Source organism: Diadema setosum, chromosome 12 (assembly GCF_964275005.1).
Source record: "Diadema setosum chromosome 12, eeDiaSeto1, whole genome shotgun sequence".
In the NCBI taxonomy this organism is placed as follows: domain Eukaryota; kingdom Metazoa; phylum Echinodermata; class Echinoidea; order Diadematoida; family Diadematidae; genus Diadema; species Diadema setosum.
Genome location: NC_092696.1, coordinates 23,511,380 through 23,532,376, shown reverse-complemented (window position 1 = coordinate 23,532,376; position 20,997 = coordinate 23,511,380). Strand labels below are relative to the sequence as shown.

General features: G+C 38.1%; 1 protein-coding gene across 1 annotated transcript in view; it reads left to right on the top strand.

Moving 5' to 3' along the window:
* The window catches only part of LOC140236171 (low-density lipoprotein receptor-related protein 6-like), a 77,623-nt gene extending 66,179 nt beyond the window's left edge, over positions 1–11,444 (top strand). Inside the window, exons 19-23 of the mRNA XM_072316138.1 lie at positions 306–554; positions 2,589–2,819; positions 8,675–8,929; positions 9,292–9,577; positions 10,376–11,444. Coding sequence (XP_072172239.1) covers positions 306–554; positions 2,589–2,819; positions 8,675–8,929; positions 9,292–9,577; positions 10,376–10,715 — 1,361 coding nt within the window. The 3' untranslated portion in view covers positions 10,716–11,444. The remainder of the gene's footprint in view (positions 1–305; positions 555–2,588; positions 2,820–8,674; positions 8,930–9,291; positions 9,578–10,375) is intronic.
* Positions 11,445–20,997: the final 9,553 nt, after the last annotated feature.

The window sequence follows — 20,997 nt, the reverse complement described above, 5'->3', positions numbered from 1 at the left end:
ATTGTCAAGATGGTGTATTTTAGTTAGGAGACATGATAGTATTAATTCTTGTCACATCAATGTGCAATGACCAATGTAGAAAATATCTTAACATAACAACAGAGTTGCCACTGTGGAAAGCCGCAAGTAACAAGGACATGAGGGATTTCCTCCTAGTTATTGTGTGTTGCATGAGGCCATATGCATTATATCAATCAGACAAGAGGTAAATCTTTTGAAATGGATTGTTGTAAGGATGAAGTCACAGATGTTTCCTATGTGGATTTTCATTTGAGTTTGTTATTTTTCTCTTTCTCCCTCAACAGATGACCATCCTTGCCTGATTGATAACAATGGTTGCTCCCATCTTTGCATCATCCGTGAGGATGGGACCAGCCGGTGCTCCTGCCCACTTGATCTTGTTCTGGATAGTGATGAGCGGACTTGTGTTGAACCACCTACCTGCAGCCCTAAGGAGTTTACCTGTGTCTCAGGGAACGTTGCCTGCATTCCCATAACGTGGAGATGTGATGAGTCCAACGAGTGTGATGATATGAGTGATGAGACAGACTGTGGTGAGTAGAGCCACTTGAGATGGTGGAGGGAGTAAGCAGCAGGAGAAAAAAGTGACAGATTAAACCTTCAGTGGTTGAAGGATGAAAGAAAGAATAGGATATGAAATAAGAAGTGATGTTAGGGGAAGATCAGTGAAAATTAGAGCAGTGATACATAGAGACAAAGATATATGACATATAGTTAACCATCGGTTTTGAACTCATTCATAAAGAGGCTCCATTAATGAACTGCTCCATACCTGTTCATGTATGTACCACCTAATACCCCTTTCCCGCTGAAGAAAATCTTCCCCGGGGGCACCTGGGGGCACCCGGGGAACCCCGCAGTGTGAAAGGTCACTCGGTTGAAACCTAGGGGAAGCCTAGGTGAAACACCAATGAAATTTTGGGCAATTTTTACCCGAGAAGCGTCCTGGGTAAACACCGATAGTTCAACGGGAAATCACCCGGTGGTTCACCGAGAGCGCCCAGCGTGAAAGGTTGTCTCGGTGAAACACCGGGGAAAATATGCAGATTATGTCAAAGGTCATGTCTTGTTTCTGGTCATGCATACGTTTTCAGCTAGCTAGCGCGCACTCGACCTCCCAAATCCACACGTACAGGGTACTAGCAAGGAGGTATGAGAGAACGCTACCTCCTTTTTTGGTACTAGTAATTCGTGTTTGTAAACATACACACGACACTACATAGTATGTCATTTCGTGTGCAATGTGGCGTTCACAGTGCGACAGCATTGTTTTCCATCGTGCTGTGCATTGTATTGTTTAATTAGCACGCCGTGTATACAAAGCTGATATAGGTTTACAATGTACTTGATCGCTTTGATGCTTCCTCCTTCTTCGTCTTCCTCTAGTGTCTAGCTCTTAACTCTTCCAGTAAAGTCTGATAGTGATACAGTCCGCCTCTTGCTTGATTTTTTTCGTATTTTGTGCTTTTCTCGTCAAGTGCTGGGTTTACAGTGTGCAGGAGAAATCCGTTGACGTTTTGTACTGTTGAAATTTGAGGGAATTTTGCAAATGGCTGGAGCATGGACCAAAGACGAAGAGAAATTGTTACTTCAATTACGTAGCGAGGCAGCAGTGAACGAAGAACTGAGCGGGACGTCGGCTGACGCTGGCACCGCGTACGAGTCCCTCCTCCGAAAACTTGCTGAACATGGGATCGAAAAAACCAAATCGCAGATGCACAACAAACTCAAGTACATAAGATCACCCACGTTGTGAGCAGAAAACCCGTCTAGGGGAAAGTTTCACCGAGAGCAGTGTGAAACGACGGCACTGAAACTTTCACCGAGAGGTTCCCCGGTGAATTCACCGGGGAACCTCTCGGTGGTTCACCGAGACGGGCAGCGGGAAAGGGGTATTAGATCTTGTAAGCAAATTTCCCTAAGTCATTCCAAAGACCCACAAAAGTGCTGGGGATCCCTCTTTCTCATACATTGCCCCTAAACTTTTGAATTCATTACCCCCTTCATTCAACTTACTGTTTTGCAAGCATTTAAAATTGCATTTATTACAGTCATATCATATGATAATTCACACTGCTATTCTTCTGTGTTTGTATATTGTAAGTTAATCATGTCTGATACAGAACTGCTATTTACATATAAAGCACTTGGTACCCTATAGAAAAGGTATGATACCAATGTAACAATGTATGTGTGTACGTAAAGGTGGAAGTCAGAGAATAATTAAATTCAGAAACTGAGAAAAAGGGTAGGGAAAATTATATAAGTGATAAAGATGTAATGAGGAGGAAGAGATTAATGAGAGAAATTAGAAATTTAATAGTTTTTATAATAACTACAGGAAAAAAAAAAGGAAGTTTGATCACAGTAACACAGAAAGGGAGTTAAAGTTACTGAAAGTCAGGAAAGGGAGTCATTAACATTAGACAAGTGAATCACTTTACATAAACTCACCACTTGTCTCCTACACTTCTCTTTCTGTCTGTGTTGTCTCACCCACCCTCTGTCCATTTCTCTATTCATTTTCACCTCCTCACGCTCGGGACTGACTGTGATGAAACCTATAGTTCCGTGCATGGTGGATGAGTTCCGGTGTGCAGGTGGCCAGTGCATTGACCGCTCACTGCGCTGCGATGGGAAAGTGGATTGCCTGTACGGGGACAGTGATGAGATGCAGTGTCCACAGTGTATTAATCCCCACTGGTTTCAGTGCACCAATGGCCAGTGTGTGGTGAAGCTCCATGCTGTCTGTGATGGGATTCCAGACTGCCATGATGGTAGTGATGAGGAGGAATGTGGTAAGTAGTGAAAGGAAGAGGAAGAAAACATTCTCTCTACCAGCTAATGATTCAACTCACAAACATATCAGTAGCAACAATGCATACATTCAAATTCATTTCTATTTCATTTGAAGTCATACCAATATCTCCAGTAATACAATGATTAGAAATGAAATGCTTCTGAATTTCCTTCCAGTTAGATGACAGGAATGTGATGTGGTAGTTGTCATGAAGTGCAGTCTGTCATCCATACTTAACCCGTTTAGGACGGTTTGATTTTGCTACAACATGCATTTCCCATAGACACCTGCCCGAGTATACTCGGGACTCGTCCTCAACGGGTTAACACATTTACAGACTCACAGTCTTCTCAAGATTCTGTCTTGTATTCTTGTTTTCGCTGCCCCTTTTCCATTTTTGTAAAAGAGTAACATGGGGTTAAGAATTTGTTTCAAAGAGAAATCTTCTTGTAGGATAAAGAGAATTATATAATAGATCAATAAAACTGCAATTGCCAAAGGACAGATACTCAAGATGTTGTGACTATGAATATCACTTTCTCATCTACCATGTCATTGCATAGGTTTCTCAGTTATGACACAAGAAATTGGATTTTATCTTTTGAGTTGAGTATAAACACAAAAACCTGGATTTATATTGAATCAAATCATAGTGAAGGTGCTTGTGGTGACTGTGAAATTCATTACACTGTAAACTTATGTAACACAATGTACGGAACTCAATATAGTACATGAGATGTCAGTATGAGGGGACCAAGGTAGTATACATTTATCAAATGATGTCCTGTAAGGTTGGTCGTCAGAAGTTTGTAACTTCCTTGATGTTCATACATTATTTCTCAGCTTTTTGCTGATCTGTTGCAGTTGTGTTACTTCTAAGAATTTATACAGCTTTCTGTGATACAGATATGCTTTTAACAAGATGTTAGATGTGAAGAACTAATCAACAATTTGTCAGAGCAAGCACTAGGGTATAAAACAGAAAATGCTGCAAAGGATATGATGATGCTGGAGGAGTAGCAGCCAGCTGTTGAGATTCTTTTCCTCTGAAGTTTGTTTTCTCTTTGTCATAGTAAAACTAAGTAAAAACTCATGGGATTGATTGACAGATCATACAGACAAAAAGCAAGCGTAGTGTTTAAATGTTTGATACAAGTTAACTCGACTGTAACCTTATGACAGTCATGGGGGAGGTTTCTTATTGACTTACCTCACATGGATGGAATCAGGAAACTAAGGTCATAGATCACATTATCCTTTGTATGCTATTTCACAAGATCAAACATGCAGCCATCCATTCAGCATCATACATGCCCTGTGATTATAAGTAGAAAATCACACACAGTGGGCTACTAGGCCATCACAGTCCTGTCTGTAAAGGCCTTGTCTTTGATTACTGGTATTTCTATGGTACATATGTATGCACTGATAAATCCATTATTACTGGAAAGCTTGAGCAAACCAAATTGAAATCAGTAATACTTGGCTGGAATACTTTCCTTTTTTCATACTGAGAAAGCAGGACAAAAAAGTACTGTACTGATAATTCAAAAGCAATACTTGTACTGCACTGACACACACTTACAATGAAGTCACCCAGATAGGTCAAAGTGCTTCATTATTAGAAGACTACACACATGGCTACTGACAATGAAAACTACACCAGCGGAATCAAATCTTTCAACTTAAGCAATCTAGATGTGTCCATGTTATTTTTTTTTTCCTTACGAAGTCTTTTCTAACATAGATTTGTATTTGCCTCTCCCCATGTGGGATGCCAGTGCAATATGATTTGGGTTGTTTACCTCGGATCTCATGAACATAATTTAAGAAAAACATTTTATTCAATTCTAAGGATACTTGCAGGGCTGCTAAGTCTCCTTGATTCTACAGGAAGCTCCCTGAAAACTTTTCTGATATGGCAATGCTTAAACTTGTAAAGTTTGAATTTGTTGTTAATTCCTTTTGTTTTCTGCAATATTTTTATAATCTTTTTATTTCCTCTTTCCTTAAAGGGATTGTACAGTTTTGTTTGTGACCTAATTTCAGGTTTTTAACATTTTTAGTGAGATAATGAGAAACCTCTTATGAAATATGAAAGAGCATGTATTTCTATGAGGAATTCAACGTTTATTTGATGAAAATTGGTTTTGAAATGGCTGAGATATTAAAAAAGGGGCGATTCTATTAAAGTGTGGGACCCACACTTTATTACGATCGCTGTTTTTTACTTTGTTCTTGGATGTTTCAGTCATTCCAAACTTGATTTTCATCAAATAAACTTTGAATTCCTCTTAAAATGATATGCTCTGTACTATATCATGAGTGCTTTCTTGGTATCTCGCAAAAAGTTAAAAGCCCAATTCTCATCGCCACCTATACTGTACCATCCCTTTAAATGAGTTGTATGTTTGTTTTTCTTCCAGTGGGAAATAATGAAGAAGAATGCTGAATATGTAGTTTAAGATTTTACTGCAATATCATTCACAAATTATCACAGATTCAGCTCTCCAGATATCTTCAAGAAAAAAAAAAGTATGAGGAAAGAGGTAGTAGATGTTATTACAAGTTCATAATGAGACAAAAACAGAAACACAGAAAACCCATCAATGATTTCATAGCATTGCAATGTCTTATTTCTGAACCTTTTTAGAAACTACTGATGTACAATTGACTAGTACTTCACATACACCAACAACTCAGTATAGTGAAGTCACCAGGACCTGTCAAGGTACTTCTTATAAGTGGAGCATACACATTATTTCCACAAGCATCAATTCTAGCAACTGCTGCTTTTCCAGTGCGAGAAAGCTATTTGCGACATTACTCCATTGTTCTCTTTTCTTTTTAGCTGCCAAATTAGATGTTTTCAAAGAAAAAAAAATCACAAACAACAGCAAATTAGCAAGCTTTGGGAAGAGCTATCACCTGAAAGCATTCATTTGGTCGGTGGCTTCAAGAAATTTGTCAGCTGTGGAGAATCTCACCTTTGTTCACTCTGACTGCAACCAAACCATCATTAGCATCCTGGCTGAAGCTTGAACTATGATCCCATCATTCAATCACCTCATCAACATTACTGGTCACCATACACCACTAAATCAGGGAAGTTTTCAGAAACCATCAGAAAAATGAAACACCATGCTTTGCTTGTGTACCTCAGTGACTTGAGAGACAAAAAACATGGCCATTTTTGCAAGCACATTTGGTTCACATTATTATGGTGGTGTACCATAGTCAATTTTTGACACCTGTTTGGGGATGAACTTGGACCAAGGTCAAAAGGTCCATGAAATTTCCATTATAAGCAATATAATCCCATCAGCTTCAGACAACTTGAGATAAAATTGCTTAAATCACATAACATATTCATCTCGTACAGACACAAGTCAAGTTTGAATATGACTTAAAGCTTACAGAGGCTGAAGGTCAAAAAGTCTATGAACTTTCTTGAAAAATGACTGTAGGTTGCAATAACTTCATAGGATTAAGCAAGGATCACAGAAGTCATGCAGTTTAGATGGGTACACAGTCAGCAAGAAAACCACCTGATGTCCATAGGTCAGTTACCTTTCCCAAACAACAGAACAAAAAGAAAAGCAAAACAAACAACACATAAGAACCCACTTTTTACCTTTCTTTTTAGGTTGGATGGTTTATGCCATAAGTATTTGGTCTCCTAAATGACATACATACATTTTATGGTGGTCACAGGGAGATACATTTGTACTGTGGTGCAATGAACATTTCTAGTTGTAAGGCTATTGGTTTAAACTATGACCTGGCCCATGGTAATTCTCTTGATTGAGAGACTTCTGTCATGCTTGTCTTGCCCATCTGGAAAGTAGAAGGTATGGAGGATTAGGGGGTTATGGAGAAAGTCACTCACTCTCAATCCATTCATACCACAGACACCATAGTAGTGTTTTATGTTTAGGCTTCTTGGATTATCAGACAGACTTTGGAATGATATCTTGTACCATGTTTTTAGATAGAGAGAACAAAGAGTCATTGGCCAACCAGCTTGCAGTAAGCACATTATACTGATCTTCTTCGAGTCTTCTTCTTAGCACACAAAATCTGTGATACAGAGTAGTAAAGTGGCTTGAAGGGAAGTGTAGAATCACACTGTTTATTTTGTTTTTGTTTTTATACCAAAGACTTTTCCCGGGTTTTTGTGTTCAGACATATCATACAAATATATCAGTTGTTGTTGTTAGTGCAGACACACAATATGCACGTATGTAACTGTACAAGGAATGTGTGCTAATGTCCTTGTTGCAATGAACATGATCATCCTACTTCCTTAGTATTTCATATTAGTTTATATAAACATGGCTTTCTGTTCTGATTGTGACTGGTATCCCAGGTGTCTGAGTAGGCAAAGTGCTTCTGTCTGCATGTCTTAATGCAGGCATTCAAAATTGGTGTTCAAAACATTTTGGAGGGTGATTTTGGAATGTAGCTGCATAGAAGCAGTGAAGTTACTCATTTCAGTTGTCAGTGCCATAAGTGCTTCATATCATAAGCTTTGATCATCCAAACAGTCACAGAGCCAAGGATCCTTAAGTTGAAACTCTGATCTTTACTCCAAGCCTGATGAAATCAAGGGGACATTTTAAGCAGTGACTTCACAAGTCTGCCTTCACTGATTATTTTGTGGTTTATGAGTAATGCTCTTCTTGTGTGCTCTGTTTACACATGTCCATGGTTACACTCTGTAGGGTATACCTCTTGACTTATCATCTCACTAAGTATAGGTCTGACTGTACTATGTATTTGGATACCTTTTACCATAATCAATTTAATCCCTGCTATTTTTTAGTCTCAATGCATATAGGTGATGTAATACATGAATATAAAGATGTAAAGGGAAAGAAAAAGCAAAAGGAAACAAAAAAATAAAGATGAATTGTGTTAACTATCTAGATACTACTGGGATCTGTAGAAATATGTTCAGTATTGTGAGTATATCGAAGTTGCATATCCAGGATCCTGAGGCATAGATTATTGATCGATTCCGCATGGAATAATAAATTACAACTTGGTTGTAGTTTATTAGATTCATGGTTTTGGAGACTCATTTGATTATAAAGTTGAGTCCCAATTAATCCACACTTTTGAATGTTGTTAGATTATGGTTTCATGACTTCCAAATCATAGACAAAAAATATTATGCACTTGTATGTTTATTCAAAGCAAAGACATATAGACAGGCCCCAATGTCTCCGACGCCTGTTTTAAGAGTACGTGAGGATTAATCTAATCCTTTGTGACATTTTTAAAAAAATTCTCTTTTGGGTAGAGAGAAATGTTGACATCATTTATTGAAAAAAGCAGGAAAGAAATGATTTACAGTGCTCCCAGAGAAATCTGTTCATGATATTAAAACATACTTGAATGAGCAGATTTCCCGAGTATGCACTATGCCAATCACAAGGTCTTGGACCTCCGCTTGAACAATTTCCTTTGAACTTTAACCTCTTAATGAACACTGACTTAGCTTCCATTCAAGAGCAAATCAGATATAAGTAGTTACTCCCTTTCAGCCTATCCGAGGGACCCACATTGGTTTGTTTGTTTTCTTTAAAAGTCCCATTACCACTATATCATGTTACATCATGAGAGTCGTAGTGGAAGACATCCCAACCTACCACTTTATGTAAATGTGATTTTGATGCCCGGGTCCATGTGTAGATTTCCTGAAGATGCTCCATGTTTGATTTACCCCAGATAGTAGGAGCACAGATGAGAGACAAGCAAAGTAGGTGATGTGCAAGGATGGCAGGGAGTGTCCAGTGTATCCCATAGAGACATTCAACAAGGTTTCTTTTCTCCTCTTTCTCCTGACAGTCCCCATGAGCCCCATACCCCCAGCGAGCCCCATTACACATGGCGGGATGAACAAAGCCCTGGTCGGCACCCTTGTCACTGCTCTCTCACTTGGTGTCATGGTGGTGGGAACCATTTTCCTCTGCCGGCGCTGGGGCATTGGGCAGGCTCGTGGTGAGGATGACTACAGCACCCCAGCTGAGCAGAACAACTACTCTACCGTACTCATGCTGAATCAGCTAGGCAAGGACCATGTGCCCCACAAGTACCTCTCAAGTAAGCCTACTGGGTGCCTTCCTGTCAGTTTTTGTGTTTGGTTTGGATAGAATGCATGGAGGAATGGTAACAAGATGTGTGCTGTGCTGTGATAAGTCATGAATGGCTCAATGAATGAATAGAAGTGTAATATGATTGTCATGAAGTAATATACTGAATGGATAACTAAAGAAATAATGTTGAAGAGCAATTTCTGATGTGACGTAATGATGGTATGAATGATAAATGTCTATGTGAATGAACGACTGCATGAAGGACAAGATAATCATGTAGTTATAACAAAATTGAATATTGGAAGCTATAGGCAGCATCCTGAAAGTTTGATTACTTATCCCGAATTCTGAATGTGTCCTTTACTTTAGATAACACGCGACCACACCCGAAGACCACAAACCTGAACTCATGCTCTTCTAAGATCTCACCAAAGAGTGGGAGTGGTGGCAGCAGTGCTGGACCCTTAGAGAGGATTCTGCCAACGGGGGCGTCGTCATGCAGCTCTGAGATGGTCAGCTCAATGGGCACCAGCAACTACCCAAAGGAGACCCTGAATCCACCACCCAGCCCAGTCACAGAGCGCTCTCAGGGCACTGCTGAATTGTACTATGCTGCAGCAGCCCAGAATCCCTCCAGCACAAGCAGATCTTACAAGTAAGTCTTTAAAATGACCAGAAGTAAGCTAGACACTGAGCCCTCAATGGCACAGGCTTCTAGTATCCAAGCCTATATCAACAGTGATACAATTGACACCAGCATTGACCATATGAAATGCTTCAGAGCAAATTTGTCTCATGATTGTGAGTGCTAAAGGCTTCTACCAGTCATCCTCAAAATATTATTTTGAAATACCTTTGCCACTATCATGTAATAGATATTGCCATGTTTACATGTAGTGTCTGTATCAAATGTTTATTAGCAGTTAATACATAATGTACTAAAAGTTCTGCCTTTTATAGTCAACTTCTGTGACGTTCTTAATTGGTCATTATTTGAAACAGGCATAGACATGACCCTTCTGAGAAGCATGTGCTATAAGCAAAGGAAACATCTATTAATCTTAACAAATTAATCTGAACTCCTTTAGGTTGTAGCATTGGAAATCAGTTTGACGATTTTGTTGTGTGTTTGTGTAAATGCAAGCTTAGAATACTGTATGTTTCCATGATGGGAGCCCAAGATTGTTTTAAAGCAGTACCTCATGTGCATGCGTCTCTGAACACTCAATGAATTGTAAGCTTTGAGCATGTATACAGAAATGTATCTCTTTCACTTTTTCCCTACATGATTAGCATGAAGAGATGTGTTCTTGACGTTTTTTGAAAATTCAGTTTCGTTTTGTCATCAGTCTTCTGCAATAAGGGTATTAGCACAGTGAGCATATTAACATGTTTTGACCCTGAGATATGATTTGTGACAATTTTTCCTGTCTTTTCAATTTTCAACCTGCAGACATCATAAATTAAGATACTTCCCTCCTCCGCCTACGCCTTGCTCAACAGACGTGTGTGAGGACAGCGAGCCTTACTGCATGGCCACAGCAGCATCGGTGCCACACCACAAATACGCTAACATTTCAAAGTCACGACGGAAAAAGTTTAAGTATAACCACTCAAATATTCTGAATCCAGAGGCAGTGAACTATGACTCGGACCCTTACCCACCACCTCCTACACCTCACAGCCAGTACATGAGTGACAATTATGATAGCTGTCCTCCATCACCGTCAACTGAGCGGAGTTTTTTCAATCCATACCCACCTCCGCCATCACCAGCGACAGACTCCACATAGCAAAGCAAGGAGAGCACAAAGTGTGTTAGCATGATGCAGTGGGACAAACATTTCATGTTGAACGTTTCCAGGAGGATTTCCATTTCATGTGGAGCAGTCACCTATTGCTGTCATTTGTCACCAACTCTCATTATATTTTTGTGACCATGTTTATATTGAAACTTATATCAGGGATATATATGTATATGTACATACGTATATATATTATATATATATATTTTTCGTTTTATATTGTTCATTGTAACTGTTATAAACGATATATGTTGAAGAGGTATTATTCATCAGTTGTCACTATCATCTCAAGAAAGAGTGATGACAAAGAGAGCTGGTGGTCTTGTGAAGTGAAGAGGCAGCATTTACTACTATCCCACAGTCTTCTCTCATTGTCCAAGTCTTTAGTAAGAAGCTGTGGATACAGTCTTGTCACCCAACCTTTTGGAAGAACATGTTTTAAACCTCCTGGAGGAAATTAACCTGTGCAGGAACCAAGCAACAAGCATGAAATATACTCATCTGGACTAAAGGGGCATTTAAGAATGTATATGTTGTGCACATCTTTGAGTAGAGTTAGTGTAGCTGCTAACATAGTTCCCCCCCCCCCCTGCATCTCACCTGCCCATCATTGTTACCTCAAGCATGCTGCATCATCTAGCCATGAGCACAGCAGAGAAGCACTGTTGGTCTTCTCCTCATCTCTGCTTTCTCTGTGTGGAACAATGCACTTGGAGTCACCCGTTCTGCAATCTGTTATTTGTGGCTCATCACTTTATGGCCAGTGTGATTATTTGTTAGCAAAATGGATTGTGAGTCCTTGCTTTGAGAGATTGCTGCCATAATGGTCTCCTCAAAACAAACCAAAGTGTCAGAGAAGTTAGAACATGAGCTTTGTGAATGTGCATGCTGGTATCTTGAAACAATAATTTATGAAGTATTCTTCTTTTATTCAAGGAAGTTGTATTCACCTTTTAGTTCATTTCATTCTGCAAAAAGTGTTCACAGCATCGTCCTAGGCATAGTGTTGATGCAACATACTGTTTCACTGCCTAGTGATACCTCTAAAGTTTTATGTGTGCCAGTGTAATGGGAAGTCACACAGAACTAGTAAGGCTTCCTTGTGTTTCGACAGAACTATTTAGTCATTAACTGTGTAGTTTTCAAAATGATGATTCTCAAACTGTAGAGGTGCTCTCAAAATAGTTACTCTTGTCTTAATAAGATGTACTGCTACAGCATGCTTAGAGTTAAGGGTGATTATGCCTGGTGTGACCTCTGTTACCATTAGCAATATTCTGTTGTATTTATGATTTATACTCACACATTGGTCTCTTTGACTGAAGAAATTTTCATATGAGATAGCAAATTCAAAACAAACACTGAAGAAAAATTCATATTCATATTCTTGTAAAAGTACTGAAATGGGTATACTGGCAACTAGTATAATTATTGTTGGTTTTGTGAATGTTAAAAAAGTCACAAATTTGATTGTTGATTCAGTGAACAATCTTCTTATCTTTTTAGTTCATATTGTGTAATGGTTTTCTTATGGTGATCATGATATGGAAAACATCAATGAAGAAGGGAAAAAAAAAATATTTCTTGGGATTTCTTGGAATGATACTTGGATGTAGTATTCATTTTGTGTATCCACCACCCTCCCCCTTCCTACAAATTATGTCTATGGTTAGAAATAAACACCATAATGGCACACGATACAACGCAGAGGTCTGCCGTGCAAAACAAAGGAGGAATTAATTCTCTCCATAGTCTCCCTGAATTATTAAGGTGCCTTGCAGTGCTATGACATTTTCTTATCAAAATTGGAAGACCTCAGGACAATACATGTGATGTTGCTCTGATTAATGCATGAATTGGCACTTCTGGCTGTATCAAACTTTTATCAGTAGAGCTCTCAACACTGTTGTGTTTATTTGGCTTTTTGATTTTGATTCATGCTCATATCTGGTTATAAAAAGTTTGCAATACAGATTCCTTTTTTGTCTTTCCTTCTTTTTTTCAACGCAGAATTTTGAGAAAAATTAATGGGCTGGAAACTGCCTTCCCATCAATGACAGTCTACTTTAGGTTCATATGACATTGAGATGGTAGTAAAACTTTTATGGAACTGAGCGTAGTAGTCTTTAATGTAAGCATCACAGTATTTAATCCATCATGAAAATAAGATTTATGCTCAGTGTTCATTGTCTTCCTCTTTAACGGCTATTCGAATGTAAAGAAAATTAGGATTGAAAAAATAATAGGAGCAGCATTTCAATGTGTCCTGCAGACTGATTGGCTTATTGTCATGAGAGTCATTGAAGTCGAGGGTCGAAACATAATGGTGTATTCTGATTTTTTTTTTTCCACCACTATACTGTCATTTCCAAGGAGTGTCACCTCTCCAAAGCTGATCACATTTTCCCAGACGTACAGTTGCCTTTGCAGTTGTTTTAGACCATACCATGGAACTAAAGTTTGTCATCATCAAAGATTCATTGCAAAAATCTACTTGTATCTCTAGCATGACAAGGAGATCCCTAGTAAAAGCGTGGTAAAGTTGGTATATTCTGTTCTTTCATGAGTCTGTAGAAAATTCTTCCACAGGTTTTAACACTTGATGTTGACTTCCTTTTTGGGGGGTTTGGGGGTTGGGGAGGGTATTCGTGGCTTTATATCAGATCCAACCACAAAGAGTTCCCCGGACCATATTTGTTTGTGTACTTTAAACTGTTATATCACTGTTGTTTGTTTTTGACACCCAGCATGTTTTTCCATCATTTTCCTTTGCTTTCAAGGTATTCTGATTTCTTCCAATCATTTGAGTCTCTCCCATTATTTTCCTTCTTTTGCCAACTTCTTTCAACATACCTCTTCCTGATGTAGCCTTGCCTGTTTTCCAGATATGACAGCATGTGTTACGCCAACTGCATTGCTTGCTATTAGTTTTATATTGACATCTGTCATTTAATCATTTGCAAATATCTTTTTGTTACATGAGTTTTTGCTATGTCTTCATTATTTGCATTCAATTCCAACTGAAACATGTTTTGTGGGCTGTATTTAGCAAGGCTTGTATTTGAAGTCTTCTGTAAGCTTGCTATTGGGTAGAGGAAGGAGAGTTGAATGTGCCACCAACGATGGGAAGTATATAAAGAGTTTGTTCGCAAAAACCGATAAGTCCATTTTTGAAGATTTTGAAGTACGGTCTTTGTCGTAAAGTACAAAATAATACCTTTTAAATGATATATTGGTCACTACATATAAAGGTACATTATTGAAGTTATGGTCAAAAGAAGCAACAATTTTCTTATTATTCTCTGTATTTTTCTTGACCTTTAATCGCAAATATCTCCATTTGGCAAATATCGGTTTTTGCGAACAAACTCTTCATATAGATAAATCGGTATTAGAATGCCTCATGCTAATCTAAAATGTATATCCTTCTTTGAGGTGGTTAGCTTCTGGCAGCATTACAAATTGTCCACTATGAAGAAGTGAGCTAGAAGAACACTACAACTGCAGAATTTAGTGCATCATTTCTCTTTAATTATCCTATGGATAACTTGAGATATCTTATTTTCACTGTAATCACAGGAAGCTCTTGAAGACCTGGTTGATCATCCTTTAATCAATTATTCTATTACGTTATTACAACAAATGTTCAAAGCACAGGAAATATGTGGATAGGAAATCATGTGGCATGTTTTGATATCACTCACCAGAAAGTGAAAAAGGATTAACAGGATTTTCAGAGTTTCCCTTCCATGTCACTTAATTACATGAAGCAGTGTTAGCTCAGGAAATAACAGTTTTGGCATTCTATTCAAGTTTCAATATTTGCATCGTAGAGAATGGAATGTGAAAAAGGAAATGTAGGGTCTCTGTGATAAAGTTATTGTGATAGCAGGATATATGTTTTAGGTCAGAAGCATATGAGCACAAAATTGTTAATACTAAGTTAACACCAAGTGTTAATTTGAACAGACGACTCGACAAAGAAGCAATGGCATGTTTTTTGTGGGTGCAGTGTGTCAAATTCATGATGACCTCATGGAGACCTCAGGATTCCTGAGAAGATCCAAAAGTAAAAATTGATAGTGTTATGTTCAAACTGCAAGTTACAGACACAAATTGCGATCATGTTGTCGTGTAGACTCACTGAATCGACTACCAGATATGATGGATATCCAGTTGAAATCAGGAATTTGCAAATGAGAGAGAGATTAATCCTGTGGTTATTTTTGACAACTAAACGAAATTGACTGTCTTCGCCCAATATTTTTCCTGTGCAATGAATTTTGAATGAGGCAAGCTTTTGGCATGTCTGTAGGATGAGTTAATGACTGCACATCATCATTACTCTTCTAAAGAACAGCAGTGTTTCATACAGGTATATTTATTTTTAAAAACTTGAAAAGATTTTAATGGGTGTAGCAGTCATTGTAATATCCAGTCATACATTTACATCATGAAAACTGACAAATATCCACAGACATAATCTGGACAAAGACGAGATGAAGATGCAGCAGTTACAAAAGCATTTGCTTGAATTGCCCCTTTTTAATGAAGGAAGTGTGTATTAATAAGTGATTTATAGGTGGGCTGTGTGGGAGCTGATGACAGAAGCTGCTTTTACATTTTGTTGCCAGAGATAACTGTTGGTACTGTAAAACCAGAAATTTGCTTGTGCATGAAATTTCAAAATTGCATGCAAAAGCTGTCTACACTACATGCACTGGGTGCCAGTGGTAATTTACAAAAATTTCATGTCTCAAATATTTCTGGTTTTACAGTAGTTAATGCATCTAGAATACTGTAGATTATTTTAGAAGTGACCAGGTAATGTTTTACATGTCTACTTTCTATTTTGGTTAGACATTTTCCTGTGTCTGACACAGCATCAAAGCCCTTTAAACCCTATGTATTCATTGTCATCAGCACACCCCATCTGTCGCGTTTTGATAGACTTGTTTTTATCTGTCAATATTTTATGTAAAAGAAGGTCTCTATTGTTTCTGTTTTTATATGATACACTTGTATTTATAAAATGAACTTGGTATATGACAGCTGCCGAGTTACACAGCCAATGATGATGTGCTGGCTAAGTGTCCATTTTAGCGAGACAATACAATATTTGGCAGTTATCTAGAAACTCAAGTGAGAAGATGATTTCTGACTCCAACCACTCTTACTATGGTGCTGATTCAGAATTTGATCATGTGTGACAGTTGTGATGAGTTGAATCTTTGTCGTATCATGCATTGCAGGTTTTCCTGCAGTTACATTGTATTTTGTTCCATTTTGTATTGATGTTGATACATTAATTTCTTTGACAGAGTTGAATTCTTTCATCAAAGAGGAATGTCTGTATATGAATTTACAAATCAAGCAAACTGATAAGCCAAGCAGAGTTGAAAACTACTCAGTGGAGCTGAGTGTATAATTATTTATGGTGAATCATGTGATATCTCATATTTCCTTTGCTGGCAAATATAACTGAAGTTGCAACATTCACAAGGGAACTACCATAGCATTGTGCTACTTGATAATTATGCAAGGAACCTGCTAGTGAGTCTGGTTTAGTCACTTCACTGCCAGTAACCAAAATGGGAAAGAAAAGTAAAACTAACCCAGTGTACATTTAACACAAAGCAAACAAACAAATAATGACCACAGGCACATAAACAAAACTAATTTGAACTGGAATCTGAAGCAAAGAGTTGCATACCTTGGTCAAGTGATGAGCTAATATCAGCTTGACATGTTTGTGTTACTTGTAGGACATTCATGTATCCTAATATCTTGCACACAGTTTCTACAATGCTTGAAATTGAGATATCTATTAGCATTATGTCAGCATCCTTTATTTTCTCCTTTCTTACAGGTCACATTCACTCCCCATTTTGCAATATGAGTGAAAATGTGTTTCTTTCTTTGTTTTTTGTCCCTCAGTTCTCAAAAGGACAACACATTATGTAAGCACTGTCAAATTGTGTCATTTGATACCATTTAACATCTGAAGGTGTGCCAAATAGGACGTTTGAACTGCCACCTTCCCCCCACCCCCCTGGAAATTTTAATGTTTTATAAATTTGTGTTGGTTTTTCTATAGAAATCTAGGACACCTTTCAGGGTGAGATGTGGTTTTAAATGTACAAGTGACTGTAGCCATGAATATGACTGAAAGGAAGCCAGATAACTTTTTATGGCATTGTTTAAGATGTTTCCTCAAGGCCTCAAGATTCCTCAAATCAAATTATCTTATACAAATATTCCATGTTCACCATCAGCCCAAGTCCTGAATAGAATAAGTTGTGGATGGTTGTTCTGTCCCTCCTTAATTTGTTCTAATCCTTGTCAAATTGTGTTTGAAATAATGCTCTCATTGAGATAGGAGGGAAAGATCTATCAAACTGAGTAGAGACATGTTCCCCCTTGTGGGGATATGGAGAGTATGGATGCTTGCCTGTGTAAAGAGGATGTCACTTGAGTGGTAGGAGATATTACGGATGGTAAAGGAAACATATATTTTGATACCTCATGTATTCTTATTGTAGATTTGTCAGGTAAAGTTGCCATTCAGCATATGTAATTCATTGCTCAGTACATGGGCTGAGGGTTGAATTCCCTTATTCCCATCTCCAGTCCTAGCTTATTGCATATCAAATTCTGCATTGTATGTACCAAATTTATTTATTGCAAGCTTTCAAGAACATGTTACTTCTAATCAGCTCTTAATTCATTCATGCATCTTCATTAATTCAAAACACATTCACACACACGCACACACACACACACACACACACACACACACACACACACACACACACACACACTCACACACACACACACACACACTCACGCACACGCACACACACACACACACACACACACACACACACACACACACACACACACACATACATGGAAATATTTCCCATTTTCACCAGTTTAAATTTCCAGTCACTGGAATCAGACAGAACAATCCTAATGAATTCGTACTTGCTGTTAATTCATGTGTTTTGTCTTTTTAAACTAGATTATGCAATGTTAATCTTCAACCATATCAGTCATTTCTTTTTAAAGCATTCAACAGTACAGTGTAATTTTCAAGTGAAGTACCATGACAAACTGCCAAATTTTAGTTGCTATTCGTCATCAAAATGTTGTAAAATATATTGACAAGAAGAATCATGTTTATAATTGTACTGTAAACGAGTATTATTGATGATATTATTCTTCTTGTACATTGTCTATGTACGTATGTGATGAAAGAGTTTATACATTTTGTATGAAAGAAAGCCAGTTGTTTTTAGATCTGTTTCTTTGTTTTATATGCCTCCTTTTGGTGATGGTGAATAGTGAATGGCTTGACTCTGTGTATGTTGTTACCATGGTATTTAACCCATCATAGAAAAGAAGACAATTTTATACCTTTTTTCAGTGCGGAATATGGTATCTGAGGCCCTTCAGGGAAAGCTGAAAGGCCGTACTAGAGATCTTCATCTTTCAAATCTCTTTTTCATGCTTCTGGAACAGCCGTCACTTGTGATGGCCCCTAAAGCTACCTGGAGGCTAGACAAGAGATCACATAAAGGAACTTAGAATGCGGCCATGAATAGAATCATTTAAAAATATGCCAATGTCCACTCACTGGAATTGAAATGTAGAATCAGGCAGTCATGTTTGACCTCTCTTTGGCTTCATTGTTGACAATACAGGTCCCAAAATGCAAGTTGGTGTAATTTATGATATGTAGGAAAATGGTATAGAATGATCCGAACAAATATATGACGGATTTGATTAGAATGTATGGGGTGAATCAATATCACTCACATCGTGTGCTGTGGCCTTATGCCTCACAGCCGAATGACATATCTAGGTGACATAAGTAACTTAAATATAATTATCTGGACAGATGTTAAATTTGTTTAGTCCTTTATTCTGCCAAAGAATATAGGACTATATTCTGGGTTGGATGGTAGCACTGATTCAGCCGTATTGTTCAACACAATATGTGGGAATGAACGTATGGAAACAACTTTGGTGGTACAAATACCAACCATAAATTATTTCGATAGACAAGTGCATACCATCTTGGTGTGCGAAGGCCATATTCTTGTCACTGTAAATCTTTTATGATGCTACTGGCATTGGTAATTCATTTTCTGTAAGTTCAAAAGTCCATACGGGGTCTCTTTTCCTCACTCCATTCATGCGGGTACAACTGGTGTATCATGCCAGCATTAATCAAAGCATGGAAAGAAATTAGAAACATCGTCAGTCACGCATTCTCGGCTTTTGCATTACATGGACAGGGATCATTAAATCTATAATTATTGTCTTTTTATGTCCATGTCGTAAGTTGTCATAAAAATTCTCATGAAACATGAGTCAATAAAAGCAAAATATTGCTTGTACTATGGGCTATGTGGGGGAAAAGAAGGAATTAGAACCTGGAAAAGAAGTCATCAAGCAATGAACTCACATTTACTAGATTTCGTTCCATGGAAAAGACATAGCACAGAAGACTAAAGTCTCAAAAATCTAAATAGATGAATTGATTAATAAAAATAATAAAAAAAGTAGAGAAGTAATAGTAAGTAGTAGTAGTAGTAGTAGTAGCAGTGGCAGTAGTGGTAATAGTAGTATTTGTAGTAGTAGTAATAGTAGTAGTAGTAGTAGTAGTAGTAGTAGTAGTAGCAGTGGTAGTAGTGGTAATAGTAGTATTTGTAGTAGTAGTGGTAGTAGTAGTATAAAGGACAAGAATGAGGAGGGTAACATGGAGAAGCATAGAGGATATGGCACCCTTGCAAAAGAGATCTACGATTGTTATGGGACATACAGAACTCTCGTCATCAAATTGTTATTCAGCTTGAAGTATTTTACCCTTGATGAGCAGCTGCCAAATCCATACATTACATCGACATTGCGTGATTCCACTTCAGGAAAACAGACAATTTGGGGGGGGGGGGGGGGGGGGTAAACTCATAATTTGGAGCGCTTTACTGCCCAATGGTTACTATGATGCCAACAGGGAGGTGCACACCTCCCTGATGCCAACTTGTTTTTTTTTTTTTCTCAGAAAACAGAAGCACCTGTGTTGGCTGAGACTCGATGAAATATTTGGGCACGTTGCGCAAGCCACAGTGACGCAATGTTTGCGCTCCTGGTCGGCCGTGTATTGTTTAACTCATGCAATATATAAATCCATTTACTGATACGTTGGAAATGCGTACTATTGCGGGTCTTGCCTAATGTTTACCTGCCATAACAACAACAACAACAACAACAAAGCAACTTTCCTACTGCAAACGGCACATTTGCTCAAATGTGAAAGAAAATTTAAAAAGAGGTCACCACCACCAACAACAACAACGACAAAAATAACGAGGACGATGACAACAACAACAACAGCAACAACAATTAAGCAGCAAGCTGAAGGCTTGACACAAGGCAAGCCAGGGATGTGTGTGATGAGTGCTGATGTCAAGTACCATGGATACGATTACTCAAGCGATGATCTGATGTTGCAACCTTTTTTTGTTGCTCGGTATCATGATATACAACCTGACGTCAGAAGCCAATCATACCACCCAACCGCAATCTTGCAATACCCAGATGTCATTGATCTGGTTTGAATGACATTTGATGGGCCTTGGCGTAGATGATTGGCAAGTTATATCCCAAGCGCTCTAGTGTACATCTTTTTGACTGAGTGATACAAGACTAGAGTACAATCAATGTTATTTTTTTTTACCTTTGGTATTAAGCAACCTTTGTTTTCGACGCAATATTATGTCGAATGAAACTCGATGGCTTTATGGTAACAGAATTATCTAGATTTAACCTCATTTTGTTCACCTTGAGGCTGCAATATTAATTTGCCCTTTTTACTTTCGTCTCTTCGCAGGACATTTTATTTTTTTATTTGATGAATGTAACATTAAAAAAGCCATCGGTGCTTATTTTTATGCAGCGCTCAAGCGCAGAAGCAGTGGTGTAGGTCTATCGGATTAACATAGAAATACATTTTAACATATTCATACTTTGCCTTTGCCATTTCTCAAAATGAGTGAACTCCACTGGATCCCACATCATTCCCTCAAGGCCTTTTTACATCGGCCCAATGAAAATCCAGGTTCGAGATTTTTAGTTTTGTTTGTTTTTTTGTTTAATTGTGAGTAGACGTTTATACCGCGTGGTCCTATGCAACTCACGACACATCTTTTCTACTTCCCTCAATACAAAATGTACGTAGAAATCACTCAGAAAGCGAGTCCGA